The 14,839-nt window shown below is 38.9% G+C and overlaps 1 protein-coding gene across 5 annotated transcripts in view; it reads right to left on the minus strand.

Annotated features, from left to right (window-relative positions):
* Nucleotides 1-3,413: 3,413 nt before the first annotated feature.
* LOC127423923 (intraflagellar transport protein 81 homolog) overlaps nt 3,414-14,839 on the minus strand; it is a 35,253-nt gene continuing 23,827 nt past the window's right edge. For 2 of the 5 annotated variants that reach the window (XM_051668618.1, XM_051668617.1), the window contains 2 exons: nt 11,929-11,974; nt 3,415-5,792 (listed from right to left, as the gene is read on the minus strand). In XM_051668618.1, coding sequence (XP_051524578.1) covers nt 5,610-5,792; nt 11,929-11,974 — 229 coding nt within the window. In that variant the 3' untranslated portion in view covers nt 3,415-5,609. Of the gene's footprint in view, nt 5,793-11,928; nt 11,975-12,436; nt 12,474-14,839 lie in introns of all 5 variants that reach the window. The other 3 variants (XR_007894396.1, XM_051668619.1, XM_051668620.1) reach the window with 3 other exon arrangements.

Genomic DNA, 14,839 nt, shown 5'->3' on the forward strand with positions numbered 1-14,839 from the left:
GAATGAAGATTTTATGAGTGGTTTTGATGTGGGCAGTTTGAATGAGACTCAAGATTATGTAATTTTAAGCAGCCTGATGTTAATTATACAGCAGACACAGATATGTAAGACTATGTCGGGAGGATACAGTGCTAACACCTACTCAGGGTAACCTATGCATAGTATTATTACATTCATTTATGAATAAATTAATGAATTAGCTTCCTGTTAATTCAGCACATGCTGTACATATAGGGGGATCCATTTTATATGCTAATAGAGACAATATGGATTCTCATCCAAACAATGACATTCTTGAAAAATTAAATAAAATGTAAATGATATTAAAATTTTGTTATATTTGAAACATTTAAATATAACAATACATAACTAATATATATATATATATAGATAGATAGATACAGTGCATCTGGAAAGTATTCACAGCGCTTCACTTTTTCCACATTTTATGTTACAGCCTTCTTCCAAAACGGATTAAATGAATTATTTTCCTCAAAATTCTATGAACAATACCCCATAATGACAACGTGAAAGAAGTTTGTTTGAAATTTGAAATTGTCTGCAAATTTATTAAATTAAAAAAGAAAAAAAAAAAAAAGAAAATCACTTGTACATAAGTATTCACAGCCTTTGCCATGACATTCAAAATTGAGCTCAGGTGCATCCAGTTTCCACTGATCATCCTTGAGATGTTTCTACAACTTGATTGGAGTCCACCTGTGGTAAATTCAGTTGATTGGACATGATTTGGAAAGGCACACACCTGTCTATATAAGGTCCCACAGTTAACAGTGCATGTCAGAGCACAAACCAAGCCATGAAGTCCAAGGAATTGTCTGTAGACCTCCAAAACAGGATTGTATGAGGCACAGATCTGGGGAAGGGTACAGAAAACTTTCTGCAGCATTGAAGGTCCCAATGAGCACAGTGGCCTCCATCATCCGTAAATGGAAGAAGTTTGGAACCACCAGGACTCTTCCTAGAGCTGGCCGCCCGGCCAAACTGAGCGATCGGGGGAGAAGGGCCTTGTCAGGGAGGTGACCAAGAACCCGATGGTCACTCTGACAGAGCTCCAGCGTTTCTCTGTGGAGAGAGGAGAACCTTCCAGAAGAACAACAATCTCTGGAGCACTCCACCAATCAGGCCTGTATGGTAGAGTGGCCAGACGGAAGCCACTCCTCAGTAAAAGGCACATGACCGCCCGCCTGGAGTTTGCAAAAAGGCACCTGAAGGACTCTCAGACCATGAGAAACAAAGATTGAACTCTTTGGCCTGAATGGCAAGCATCATGTCTGGAGAAAACCAGGCACCGCTCATCACCTGGCCAATACCATCCCTACAGTGAAGCATAGTGGTGGCAGCATCATGCTGTGGGGATGTTTTTCAGCGGCAGGCACTGGGAGACTAGTCAGGATTGAGGGAAAGATGAATGCAGCAATGTACAGAGACATCCTTGATGAAAACCTGCTCCAGAGCGCTCTGGACCTCAGACTGGGGCGAAGGTTCATCTTCCAACAGGACAACGACCTTAAGCACACAGCCAAGATAACAAAGGAGTGGCTCCGGGACAACTCTGTGAATGTCCTTGAGTGGCCCAGACTTGAACCCGATTGAACATCTCTGGAGAGATCTGAAAATAGCTGTGCACCGACGCTCCCCATTCAACCTGATGGAGCTTGAGAGGTCCTGCAAAGAAGAATGGGAGAAACTGCCCAAAAATAGGTGTGCCAAGCTTGTAGCATCATACTCAAAAAGACTTGAGGCTGTAATTGGTGCCAAAGATGCTTCAACAAAGTATTGAGCAAAGGCTGTGAATACTTATGTACATGTGATTTTTATTTTTTCGTTTTAAATTTAATAAATTTGCAAAGATTTCAAACAAACTTTTCACATTGTCATTATGGGGTATTGTTTGTAGAATTGAGGAAAATAATTAATCAATTTTGGAATAAGGCTGTAACATAACAAAATGTGGAAAAAGTGAAGCGTTGTGAATACTTTCCAGATGCACTGTATGTATATATGCACACATTGGAGGCCAAAAATTTGGAATAATGCACAGATTTTGATGTTTCGGAAGGAAATTGGTACTTTAATTCACCAAATTGGCATTCAACTGATCACAAAGTATAGTCAGGATGTAAAAAACAGCACCATCAAAAAGTAATTTTTGATCAAATCTAGACAGACCCCATTTCCAGCAGCCATCACTCCAACATCTTATCCTTGAGTAATCATGCTAATTTGGTACTAGAAAATCACTTGCCATTATATCAAACACAGTTGAAAGCTATTTGGTTCATTAAATGAAGCTTAACATTGTCTTTGTGTTTGTTTTTGAGTTGCCACAGTATGAAAAAAAGGGGGGGGGGCTGGGTATCTCAGCAAGTAAAGACGCTGACTACCACACCTGGAGTTGCAAGTTTGAATCCAGGGCGTGCTGAGTGATTCCAGTCAGGCTTCCTAAGCGGAGATGCGGAGGCAACTGAGATTCGTCCTCCGCCACCTGTATTGAGGCGAGTCACTATGCCACCATGAGGACTTAGACGCATTGGGAATTGCGCATTCGAAATTGGGGAAAAAAAAAGAAAAAGAAAAAAACTGGCAAAAAAGAAACCGCTTCCTCTAGAAACTCGTCAGTCAATCATTGTTTTGAGGAATGAAGGCTATACAAAGCTTGAAATTGCCAAAAAAACTGAAGATTTCATACAAAGGTGTACACTACAGTCTTCAAAGACAAAGGACAACTGGCTCTAACAAGGACAGAAAGAGATGTGGAAAGCCAGATGTACAACTAAAGAGGATAAGTTCATCAGAGTCTCTAGTCTGAGAAATAGTCACCTCACATGTCCTCAGCTGACAGCTTCATTGAATTCTACCCGCTCAACACCAGTTTCATGTACAACAGTAAAGAGAAGACTCAGGGGTGCAGGCCTTATGGGAAGAATTGCAAAGAAAAGCCACTTTTGAAACAGAAAAAACAAAAAGAAAGGGTTAGAGTGGGAAAGAAACACAGACATTGGACAACAGATAATTGGAAAAGAGTGTTATGGATCTAAACCCAATTGAGCTTTTGTGGGATCAGCTAGACTGTAAGGTGCGTGAGAAGTGCCCGACAAGAAAGCCACATCTATGGCAAGTGATACAGGAAGTGTGGGGTGAAATGTCACCTGAGTATCTGGACAAACTGACAGCTAGAATGCCAAGGATCTTCAAAGCTGTCATTGCTGCACATGGAGGATTTTTTGATGAGAACTCTTTGAAGTAGTTTAAGAAGTTATACATTTTTTTTTTTCAAATTGTAATAGTAATTTTTCACGTTATTAATGTCCTGACTATACATTGTGATCAGCTGAATGCCACTTTGGTGAATAAAAGTACCAATTTCTTTCCATAAGAGCAAAATCTGTACATTATTGCAAACTTTTGACCGGCAGTGTGTGTGTGTGTGTGGGTGTGGGTGTATGTGTGTGTGTACACAGCTGAAGTCAGAAGTTTACATACACCTTAGCCAAATACATTTAAACTCAGTTTTTCACAATTCCTTACTTTTAATCATAGAAAACTTTCCCTGACTTAGGTCAGTTAGGATCACTATTTTATTTTAAGAATGTGAAATGTCAGAATAATAGTAGAGAGAATGATTTATTTAAGATTTTATTTCTTTCATCACATTCCCAGTGGATCAGATGTTTACATACACTTTGTTAGTATTTGGTATCATTGCCTTTATATTGTTTAACTTGGGTCAAACGTTTTGGGTAGCCTTCCACAAGCTTCTCACAATAAGTTGCTTGAATTTTGGCCCATTCCTCCAGACAGAACTGGTGTAACCGAGTCAGGTTTGTAGGCCTCCTTGCTCGCACACGCTTTTTCAGTTCTGCCCACAAATTTTCTATCAGATTGAGGTCAGGGCTTTGTGATGGCCACTCCAATACCTTGACTTTGTTGTCCTTAAGCCATTTTGCCACAATTGTGGAGGTATGCTTGGGGTCATTGTCCATTTGGAAGTCCTATTTGTGACTGAGCTTTAACTTCATGGCTGATGTCTTGAGATGTTGCTTCAATATATCCACATAATTTTCCTTCCTCATGATGCCATCTATTTTGTGAAGTGCACCAGCCCCTCCTGCAGCAAAGCACCCCCACAACATGATGCTGCCACCCACATGCTTCACGGTTGGGATGGTGTTCTTCAGCTTGCAAGCCTCACCCTTTTTCCTCCAAACATAACGATGGTCACTATGGCCAAACAGTTACATTTTTGTTTCATTAGACCAGAGAACATTTCTCCAAAAAGTAAGATCTTTGTCCCCATGTGTACTTGCAACTGTAGTCTGGCTTTTTTATGGCAGTTTTAGAGCAGTGGCTTCTTCCTTGCTGAGCAGCCTTTCAGCTTATGTCAATATACTGTAGGACTCATTTTACTGAGATATAGATACTTGTCTACCTGTTTCCTCCAGCATCTTCACAAGGTCCTTTGCTATTATGGGATTGATTTGCACTTTTTGCACCAAACTACGTTCATCTCTATGAGACAGAATGCATCTCCTTCCTTAGCGGTATGATGGCTGCATGGTCCCATGGTGTTTATACTTGCGTACTATTGTTTGTACAGATGAACGTGGTAACCTTCAGGTGTTTGCAAATTGCTCCCAAGGATGAACCAGACTTGTGGAGGTCCACAATTTTGTTTCCTGAGGTTTTGGCTGATTTCTTTTGATTTTCCCATGATGTCATGCAAAGAGGCACTGAGTTTGAAGGTATGCCTTAAAACACATCCACAGGTACACCTCCAATTCAGTACACCTCCTATCAGAAGCTAATTATATATATATATATATATATATATATATATATATACACATACACACACACACACAGTATTTACACATTTAATTGATAACTATATATACTTTTTAAACATGAAAACAGAGGAATAAGCAAAACTAAACCTTAGGCCTGACTGTCATCTTGCTTGTGCAAAGTCATATTATCCAAAGAAACATTTAGTAATAAAACCGTTTGGGAATGTCTAACATTTATGTTGATGTCAAACCTTATGAAGGACTGGTCAGTCTGTTTATTAGGCTACTTTAGCCCTTCACTGATGGAAACAAAAAGGAGATCCAGCTGAATTCCAAAATTGGACAGCTCTTCTGCCCAAGGTCATGGCTGTTGTTTCCCAAAATAACTTCTAGCGGGTGCATCCAAAGTGAAACAATTTGTAGGGTGTTATCTTTGGACACAAAGACTGGGGCTCTATTCTTAAAGACGTGTCAGAAGCGAGACTAGAGACTTGTTCGAAGCTGGTGGGTCTGAGAATTTGAACCTTTTAATCCAGATAACACTCAGCATATCTGTTCTCTTGCTCACAACCCCAGAACAAATAATATCATATCTAAAAATTACTCCCAAAAATTGCAATTATGTAGGTCTTTTAACAGAGCAAACATTTACATTTCATACAACAAATTAAGAGGAAGTGAAGAAAGTAATATCGAGAAGGAATGCCAAATGACTGCTGTAATAACAGTGAAAGACAAACACACACACAAGCAACTGAAATGGAAGAGTGCTATTAAACCACTTTTAAAAGGGAAATGGCATCACAGAACCAGCATATCCTTGCCAACGTCCTGGATGACGTGCCCGATAGGTGCTTGGCTCTGAGCCTTGAGGTAGCACTGTTTCTTACACTCCAACAGCTTCTCCAGATCCTTCCACATCTTCATCTGTCTCATATTCGGCTCCTGGTTATCTCGCACCTGCTTCACTTGCTGACGTAGAACCTGTGAGTCCACAGAGACACAATGTCCATCAGCTTTCATTAGACCTTTGAACAACACTCATAATGTTACCTCATCCAATGCTAATTTGAGATAAAAACAATCATTTACATATGTTCAAAGCATGGTTTGCACAAAAAAACAGACCCATGAACCATTATCTGAATTTCAAATTCTTGCTGAGCAATTCAATTTGCTGTAGACTACCAATGATACAGAATGGTTGACTAGTTGTCAACTGTAGGGCTGGGTAAAACTAAACATTTTCCAAAGCATCACGATCTATTTAAACTATCCCGATCTCGATTCTTAAATTCCAAGATTGATCACCGGATGTGTCCAAAATGACTGTGATGAGCCACTGACTGGTAAAGGTTCAGATTTCAATCACTAGTAATTGAGCAGTATTGTGGCGAAAAAGTTTAGCACCAAGACTCTTTCAGTGCCTGTTGAGAGTAAAAGTTTGGTTTGAATAATAAACCGATCGACACGGGTCGATTTTTGCCAATTACCCCAATTTCACATTGCATGTATACACCTTTACAGGCGTTCTTAACGGCTTCTCCAATGTGCGCACGTGTTTTGCACCTGCATCTTCACGGTTTGACGTCAAAAACAGAGAATAGCGTGATTATTTTAAATATCAAGTAAATGTAGATATCTTGCTTTATCAGAAGTTGATTTTTGGGAGTTATTAGTGTATTGGTGTACATATAAACTCATTGACTCCACTCTCGTTAATGTGCGCTCAACCAAAACACTTTTGTGACTGAACTGTCGGTATTCTTAAAGAGACAGTACAGTTTTAGCACTTGTTCTACATCTATGATTCCATTCAAGCTGCAAATTTTATTTATAAACCATAATATCGCAAAAACAATGTGCGAATAAAGCCGTGTTTCCATCCCCCTGTGTCCAAAAGAACAAAAGAGTTACTTTTGGATAAATCATAGCCATTGTGACTTATACATTGCTGTGAAAAAAGTATTTGGTCCTTCCTGGTTTCTTCTATTTTTGTGTATTTTTTATACTAAATTGTTTTAGATCTTCAAACAAGATATAACATAAAACAAAGGCAACCTGAGTAAACACAAAATACACTTTTTAAATATATATATATATACACACATACACTTGTGGCCAAAAGTTTGGAATAATCTACAGATTTTGCTCTTATGGAAAGAAATTGGTACTTTTATTCACCAAAGTGGCATTCAGCTGATCACAATGTATAGTCAGGACATTAATAATGTGAAAAATTACTATTACAATTAAAAAAAAAAAAAAAAAACTACTTCAAAGAGTTCTCATCAAAAAATCCTCCATGTGCAGCAATGACAGCTTTGAAGATCCTTGGCATTCTAGCTGTCAGTTTGTCCAGATACTCAGGTGACATTTCATCCCACGCTTCCTGCAGCACTTGCCGTAGATGTGGCTGTCTTGTCGGGCACTTCTCACGCACCTTACAGTCTAGCTGATCCCACAAAAGCTCAATGGGGTTAAGATCCATAACACTCTTTTCCAATTATCTGTTGTCCAATGTCTGTGTTTCTTTGCCCACTCTAACCTTTTCTTTTTGTTTTTCTGTTTCAAAAGTGGCTTTTTCTTTGCAATTCTTCCCATAAGGCCAGCACCCCTGAGTCTTCTCTTTACTGTTGTACATGAAACTGGTGTTGAGTGGGTAGAATTCAATGAAGCTGTCAGCTGAGGACATGTGAGGCGTCTATTTCTCAAACTAGAGACTCTGATGTACTTATCCTCTTATTTAGTTGTACATCTGGTCTTCCACATCTCTTTCTGTCCTTGTTAGAGCCAGTTGTCCTTTGTCTTTGAAAACTGTAGTGTACACCTTTGTATGAAATCTTCAGTTTTTTGGCAATTTCAAGCATTGAATAGCCTTCATTCCTCAAAACAATGATTGACTGACGAGTTTCTAGAGAAAGCTGTTTCTTTTTTGCTATTTTTGACCTAATATTGACCTCAAGACATTAACAATACAAAAAACCCAAGACAATAGCCAGTCTATTGCAAACAGTGGCAACTCAAAAACAAACACAGAGACTATGTTAAGCTTAATTTAAGAACCAAATAGCTTTCAGCAGTGTTTGATATAATGGTGATTTACTAGTACCAAATTAGCAATTTTGCATGATTACTCAAGGATAAGGCGTTGGAGTGATGGCTGCAGGAAATGGGGTCTGTCTAGATTTGATCAAAAATGACTTTTTTCAAATAGTGATGGTGCTGTTTTTTACATTAATAATGTCCTGACTATACTTTGTGATCAGTTGAATGCCACTTTGGTGCATTAAAGTACCAATTTCCTTCCAAAACAGCAAAATCTGTACATTATTCCAAACTTTTGGCCTCCAGTGTATATTGTTTTATTTTTTTTTATTCCCAATTCTCCCAATTTCTCCCACTACTTAGACGGTCCTCGTGGTGGCGCGGTTACTCACCTCAATCTGGGTGGTGGAGGACAAGTCTCAGTTGCCACCGCTTCTGAGACCATCAATCCACACATCTTATCATGTGGCATGCTGTGCATGACACCACGGAGAGTCACAGCACATGGAGGCTCATGCTACTCTCCGCAATCCACGCACAACTTACCACATGCCACATTAAGAGTGAGAACCCCTAATTGCGACCACGAGGAGGTTTCCCCATGTGACTCTACCCTCCCTAGCAACCGAACCAATTTGGTTGCTTAGGAGACCTGGCTGGAGTCACTCAGCATGCCCTGGATTCAAACTTGTGACTCTAGGGGTGGTAGTCAGTGTCAATACTCGCTGAGCTACCCAGGCCCCTGTATATTGTTTTATTGAAACAGTTATCCAACACCTATATCACCCATGTGAAAAACTAACTGCCCCCTTAAACTTAATAGCTGGTTGTGCCATCTTTAGCAGCAACAACTGCAACCAAATGCTTCCAATAACTGGAGATCAGTCTTTCACAACGCTCCTATGCTTTGGATCATTGTCTTGCTGCATAATCTAGTTGTGCTTGAGCTTCAATTTATGGACTGATGACCGGACGTTCTCCTTTAGGATTTTCTGGTAGAGAGCAGAATTCATGTTTCCATCAATTATTGCAAGTCACCCTGACCCTGAAAGAGCAAAGCACCCCACACCATCACACTACGACCACCATGCTTGACTGTAGGTATGATGTTCTTTTTGTGGAATTCTGTGTTTGATTTACACCAGATGTAACGGGAACCCTGTCTTCCAAACAGTTCCACTTTTGACTCATCAGTCCACAGAACATTCTCCCAAAAGGTTAGAGGATCATCAAGGTGTGTTTTGTCAAAATTCAGACGACCCTTAATGTTCTTCTGGGTTAGCAGTGGGTTTTGCCTCGCCACTCTTCCATGGATGGCATTTTTGGCCAGTGTATTTCTGATAGTGGAGTCATGAACAGTAACCTTTATTGATGCTTGAGAGGCCTGCAGTTCCTTGGATGTTGTCCTTGGCTTTTTTGTGACTTCCTGGATGAGTCGTTGCTGTGCTCTTGGAGGAATTTTGGAAGGTCGGCCACTTCTGGGAAGGTTCACTGCTGTGCCAAGTTTTCTCCACTTGGAGATAATGGCTCTCACTGTGGTTCTTTGGAGTCCCAGAGCCTTTGAAATGTCTCTGTAACCCTTCCCAGACTAATGTATTTCAATCACCTTTTTCCTCATCATTTCTGGAATTTCTTTTGACCTTGGCATAGTGTGCTACTGGGTGAGACCTTTTAGCCAACTTCATGCTGCTGAAAAAGTTCTATTTAGGTGCTGATTTGATTGAACAGGGCTGGCAGTAATCAGGCCTGGGTGTGTCTAGTCCAGCTGAACCCCATTATGAATGCAGTTTCATAGATTTTGTGATTTAGTAACTAAAGGGGCAAATACTTTTCACACAGGCCCAGTTGGTATTGGATAACTTTTTTTGCTTCAATAAATAACATTATCATTTAAAAACTGTATTTTGTGTCTACTCAGATTGCCTTTGTTTTATGTTAGATTTTGTTTGAATTTTTTAAACAATTTAGTATGAGATATCCACAAAAACAGAAGAAATCAGAATGGGGGCAAATATTTTTTTACAGCACTGTATTATTAAAATTTGTGGTTTAGAACATGCAGACAAAACACTCTAAAAAACTTGTCTCATGTCTGGGAGCGACAGCACGTCACACAGTTCTAGGAGCACTATGTGTGTGCGTTCCTCCATTGTTATGACTTTACCGTGCAGAAGTGTCAATAAACCTGTTCTTCGGCACAGTTTAAATTAGCATTTTTGCAGGCTTTGGATTTTCAGGATACCGTTATTTTAGGATGACCAGAGCAACATTTCAGATGTGATGATTGGTTCTCTGGTTAGTCCAGTTATGAACAAATTATTCAGTCACATGACTATTTTGATGCACATCTTGTATTCCTAATAAATTCAAAGAGCCTATTCATGAGTTTCCATCATAGTATAAGCACATTTCTTATTACTGAATAAAAAAATTATCCACCTCAAACAAGGGTATACGTTTTTTTTATACGCATTTTGGAGATTTTATTTACATTTTGGTGTTTCCATCCAACAGTTTTTGTGTGATATCCCAAAATGTGCATTAAAATACATGGATGGAAATGCATGGAATATGCAATATAATATATGCAATTTCAAAACATATTAATTGATAAAATACATAGAATTTATCCTTAAAAATTATTTTTCTTGACCAAAATGATGATAACTAAGGATTAAATCAAATTTGTCAAATTAATATTTTCATAATCCAGTTACAAGGTCCCCCCTGTATAAATAACAGCTGGGGAAGAATGTATTTCATATGTAAGCAAAATAAATATTATAAATGTAATATACAGGTACGCTTATGAATCAAAATCAAATCAAATCAGAATTGTATTGAGAGCTTATGAATTGGAATCGAATCGGGAAATCAGTTTCGATTAGTGAGGTTGAATAATTCTGAATGGATTGTTTTTTGTTTTTTTTAGCTTTACTGTTTTTAGCAGTGGTGCTTTAAAGCTGCATTTAGAGATGCAACTTCTCGTACAAGATTTTCTGCTTTGCTGCAACAGCTAACAAAAAACAGTAGATGTGTAACAAATCTGCTGGCTGCGAGCAATGTTCTGTTTATTATACATAATCCATAGGTATCTGCTTTTTTTGTGAGAACTAAGATAGATTTATGCAATTAAATTATACATATCTTTAGCCTAATATCTGTCGTTGAGCCTTTTCAAGGCCTGCATGTACTTTGATTCAGTCTGTGCAATTTTTTAACTGTTGTTCTATGTACACATGCAGACAGATTTCTTTGGCCGTTGCGTTGCATCTCACTCTGTTTTTTTCAGTGTCTCACATCGAGTGTTACATTTTGAAGATTGGTGCCAAGTCAAAAATACTTCAATTTTAAAAGTGTTCCATTCTGTTGCACTCCATCCAGCTGTTTTTGAACACAAGAATAGGGCTTATGTGAACATCCCCTAACAATCATGCAATAATTTACTCATCCTTATGTTGTCCCAAACCTGTATGATTTTCTTTCTTTGTTTCGTGGAGCACAAAAGGTGGAAAAAAGATGCAATGAAAGTGAACAGTGACTGAGACTAACATACTGCCTAACATCTCCTTTTAAGCTCCAAGGAAAAATGAAAATCATCAAGGTTTCGAACAACATGGGGGTGAGTAAATGATGATAGAATTTTCATTTTTGAGTGATTTAAGTCGATTACGAATAGCATTGCACACCCCTATTGTAGAAAATTGCCAGATCTGGCGTAATTCATAGGTTCAGAATGCCTTTAAAGTTGCAGCAGTAAACAGTTAAAGGGCGGGATTTACAATAATGGAGAGCTTTGCATACTGTCATCTCTCCTTGCACAGTGCTGAGAGGATGGACCACTGGTCGTACATCAATGCAATCATTACACAAGCTTTGTTCTAACACTGGCATGAAGTGGCATGACAGTGATGGCATGCTTCACATGGTTTGAGAGAAGTATCACTGGGGCCAGGCCCCCACTCTTAACTAACACCAAGTGGACCCTGACAGATGAGACAAAGACAACAAGCGTTAACGGCCTAAGAGTCACAGAGGTTTGACAGATGGTCAAAGAAGACGGTCTCCTCACCTTGCCTAAGGACTCCTGCTCTGCTGTGTATGCAATGTACTTTTCTCTGCAAAAAAAAGATATATAATAATTAAGATTCGGTCATCTTTTCATTCCCAACCTGTATAACTGTATTTCTTCCATGAAAAAAAAAAAAAAAAGAGGAGACATTTTGAAGAATGTCCTAGCCGCTCTATTCCATATGAAAACATAGTGACCAAGGGCCTCATTTATAAAATTTACGTACGATCAGATTTCATCCTAAATTCCATGAATTTGATCCTACGTCAAAAGTGAAACTGGAGTCAAAATGTTCTTATGCACAAGTCAACTGACAAGCACGCTTTCATAATAAATAAATTTTGAAAACTATAAGACAGCAGGCTGGTATATTATATGGTATGCAATATGTCAAGCATATATTTGGAGCATGGAGGAGGAGCGATTATAGTTTACAGCACTTACAACATAGCTAAATAAATATACAGATAGTTGAAAGCACAGCAACGGTCTCATATTTAAAACTCACCTACATTTTTTAATCAATTCATCCTTGTCTGCTGTTGCTGAGGACATAAAAACGAATGATTTGACTACAATACTAAAATCCAGCATAATCAATGGCAAGAGCGAGTAGAAGAGTAGTGGGAAAAGAACATGCATGTAATTTATACAGAACAAGATTGCCATGTAGACTGTGCATGTAATTAATATGTAAAAGAGCATAAACCTCTATTTGGATAATGAGGCAAAAAAGGGAAGCTGCACTCACTTTTTTAGAAAACCTTGCCAACTGCACAAGAACATTCCTTGTGAATGAATGAATAAACAACTGAATAACTTGCGCATGCACTTTAATTTTATTCTGTCTCACCATATAAAGATATTTGTGGCCGTTCTGTAGGTGGAGTCTATGCACTTGTTCACGTGTGCATGATTTTCAAATTAATTGCGATTTTATAAAGTGGGATGCATTTAGTAACAAATCGTCCCAAGGACCATTTAGGACATTTTTGTACGTGAACTATTCCTTTAAATGTCACATTTCATCTAATATAACAACAGCGAAAAAACAGACTTGTGATCACAGCAATTCTTTAGTTCTCACGTCACTCCTACAGTACTTAGGACTGAACCAACAACCTTTGTGTTAGCAGCCCAGATCTTTAACCATAAAGCTCTCACCCACACCTTTAGCACAAATATTGCATCATTTCAAATGTGTGGGCTGCAAAGATCAGGACTGGGTGAATAGCTACTTCAAGTATTATTGAAACAAAACAGATGAATGTCGTGAGCAGCATGCAGGCATGCTGAGAGCTGCAAGCTCAAACAAGTCTCTCAGGGATAATTTCTTTGTCAATTATGAAGCATAAATTCATGTACAGTTGAAGTCAGAAGTTTACATACACTTAGGTTGAAGTCATTAAAACAAATTTTTTAACCACTCCACAGATTTAATATAAGCAAACTATAGTTTTGGCAAGTCGTTTAGGATATCACAATTTCAGTGGGTCAGAAGTTTACATACACAAAGTTAACTGTGCCTTTAAGCAGCTTGGAAAATTCCAGAAAATGATGTCAAGCCTTTAGACAATTAGCTTCTGATAGGAGGTGTACTGAATTGGAGGTGTACCAGTGGATGTATTTTAAGGCCTACCTTCAAACTCAGTGCCTCTTTGCTTGATATCATGGGAAAATCAAAAGAAATCAGCCAAGACCTCAGAAAAAACATTGTGGACCTCCACAAGTCTGGTACATCCTTGAGAGCAATTTCCAAACACCTGAAGGTACCACGTTCATCTGTACAAACAATAGTATGCAAGTATAAACACCATGGGACCACGCAGCCATCATACCGCTCAGGAAGGAGGCGCATTCTGTCTCCTAGAGATGAACGTAGTTTGGTGTGAAAAGTGCAAATCAATCCCAGAACAACAGCAAAGGACCTTGTGAAGATGCTGGAGGAAACAGGTAGACAAGTATCTATATCCACAGTAAAGCGAGTCCTATATCGATATAACCTGAAAGACTGCTCAGCAAGGAAGAAGCCACTGCTCAAAAACCACCATAAAAAAGCCAGACTACAGTTTGCAAGTGCAGACGAGGACAAAGATCTTACTTTTTGGAGAAATGTCCTTTGGTCTAATGAAACAAAAATTGAACTGTTTGGCCATAATGACCATTGTTATGTTTGGAGGAGAACACCATCCCAACCGTGAAGCATCGGGGTGGCAGCATCATGTTGTGGGGGTGCTTAGCTGCAGGATGGACTGGTGCACTTCACAAAATAGATGGCATCATGAGGAAGGTGTATGTAAACGTCTGACTTCAACTGTATTTGTGAATGATTGTGTGTTTATTGGATCTTTGAGGGTTTGCACTGCAAAAAAATAAAATAATTTTTTCAGTGCAAAAACTTCGAAAACATTTGTGTTTTTGTCGTTTTCCAGTAAAATTATCTGAACATCCTAAAACAAGATACGTTTACTTGAGAAGCAAAACTGGATGTTAAAACTTGTTTCTATTTTTAGGGTTCCTAAACCTAGGGTTTGACAACAGAAATGTCATGACTTTTCAATTATCTTTCCAGTCATTTGTGATTGATGGATACAGTTTTTAAAAATCACTTTGATTCAGACCAACTTGCTAATGAATCATTTAGACAATTTGTGAACCATTTTCATCTGTTCATTATCTCAAAAGAATGATTCACAGGGGACCTGGGTAGCTCAGCGAGTACTGACGCTGACTACCACCCCTGGAGTCGCGAGTTCAAATCCAGAGCGTGCTGAGTGACTCCAGCCAGGTCTCCTAAGCAACCAAATTGGCCCAGTTGCTAGGGAGGGTAGAGTCACATGGGGTAACCTCCTCATGGTCACTATAATGTGGTTCTTGCTCTCGTTGGGGCGCATGGCAAGTTGTGCGTGGA

Source organism: Myxocyprinus asiaticus, chromosome 33, assembly GCF_019703515.2.
Source record: "Myxocyprinus asiaticus isolate MX2 ecotype Aquarium Trade chromosome 33, UBuf_Myxa_2, whole genome shotgun sequence".
Lineage (NCBI taxonomy): Eukaryota > Metazoa > Chordata > Actinopteri > Cypriniformes > Catostomidae > Myxocyprinus > Myxocyprinus asiaticus.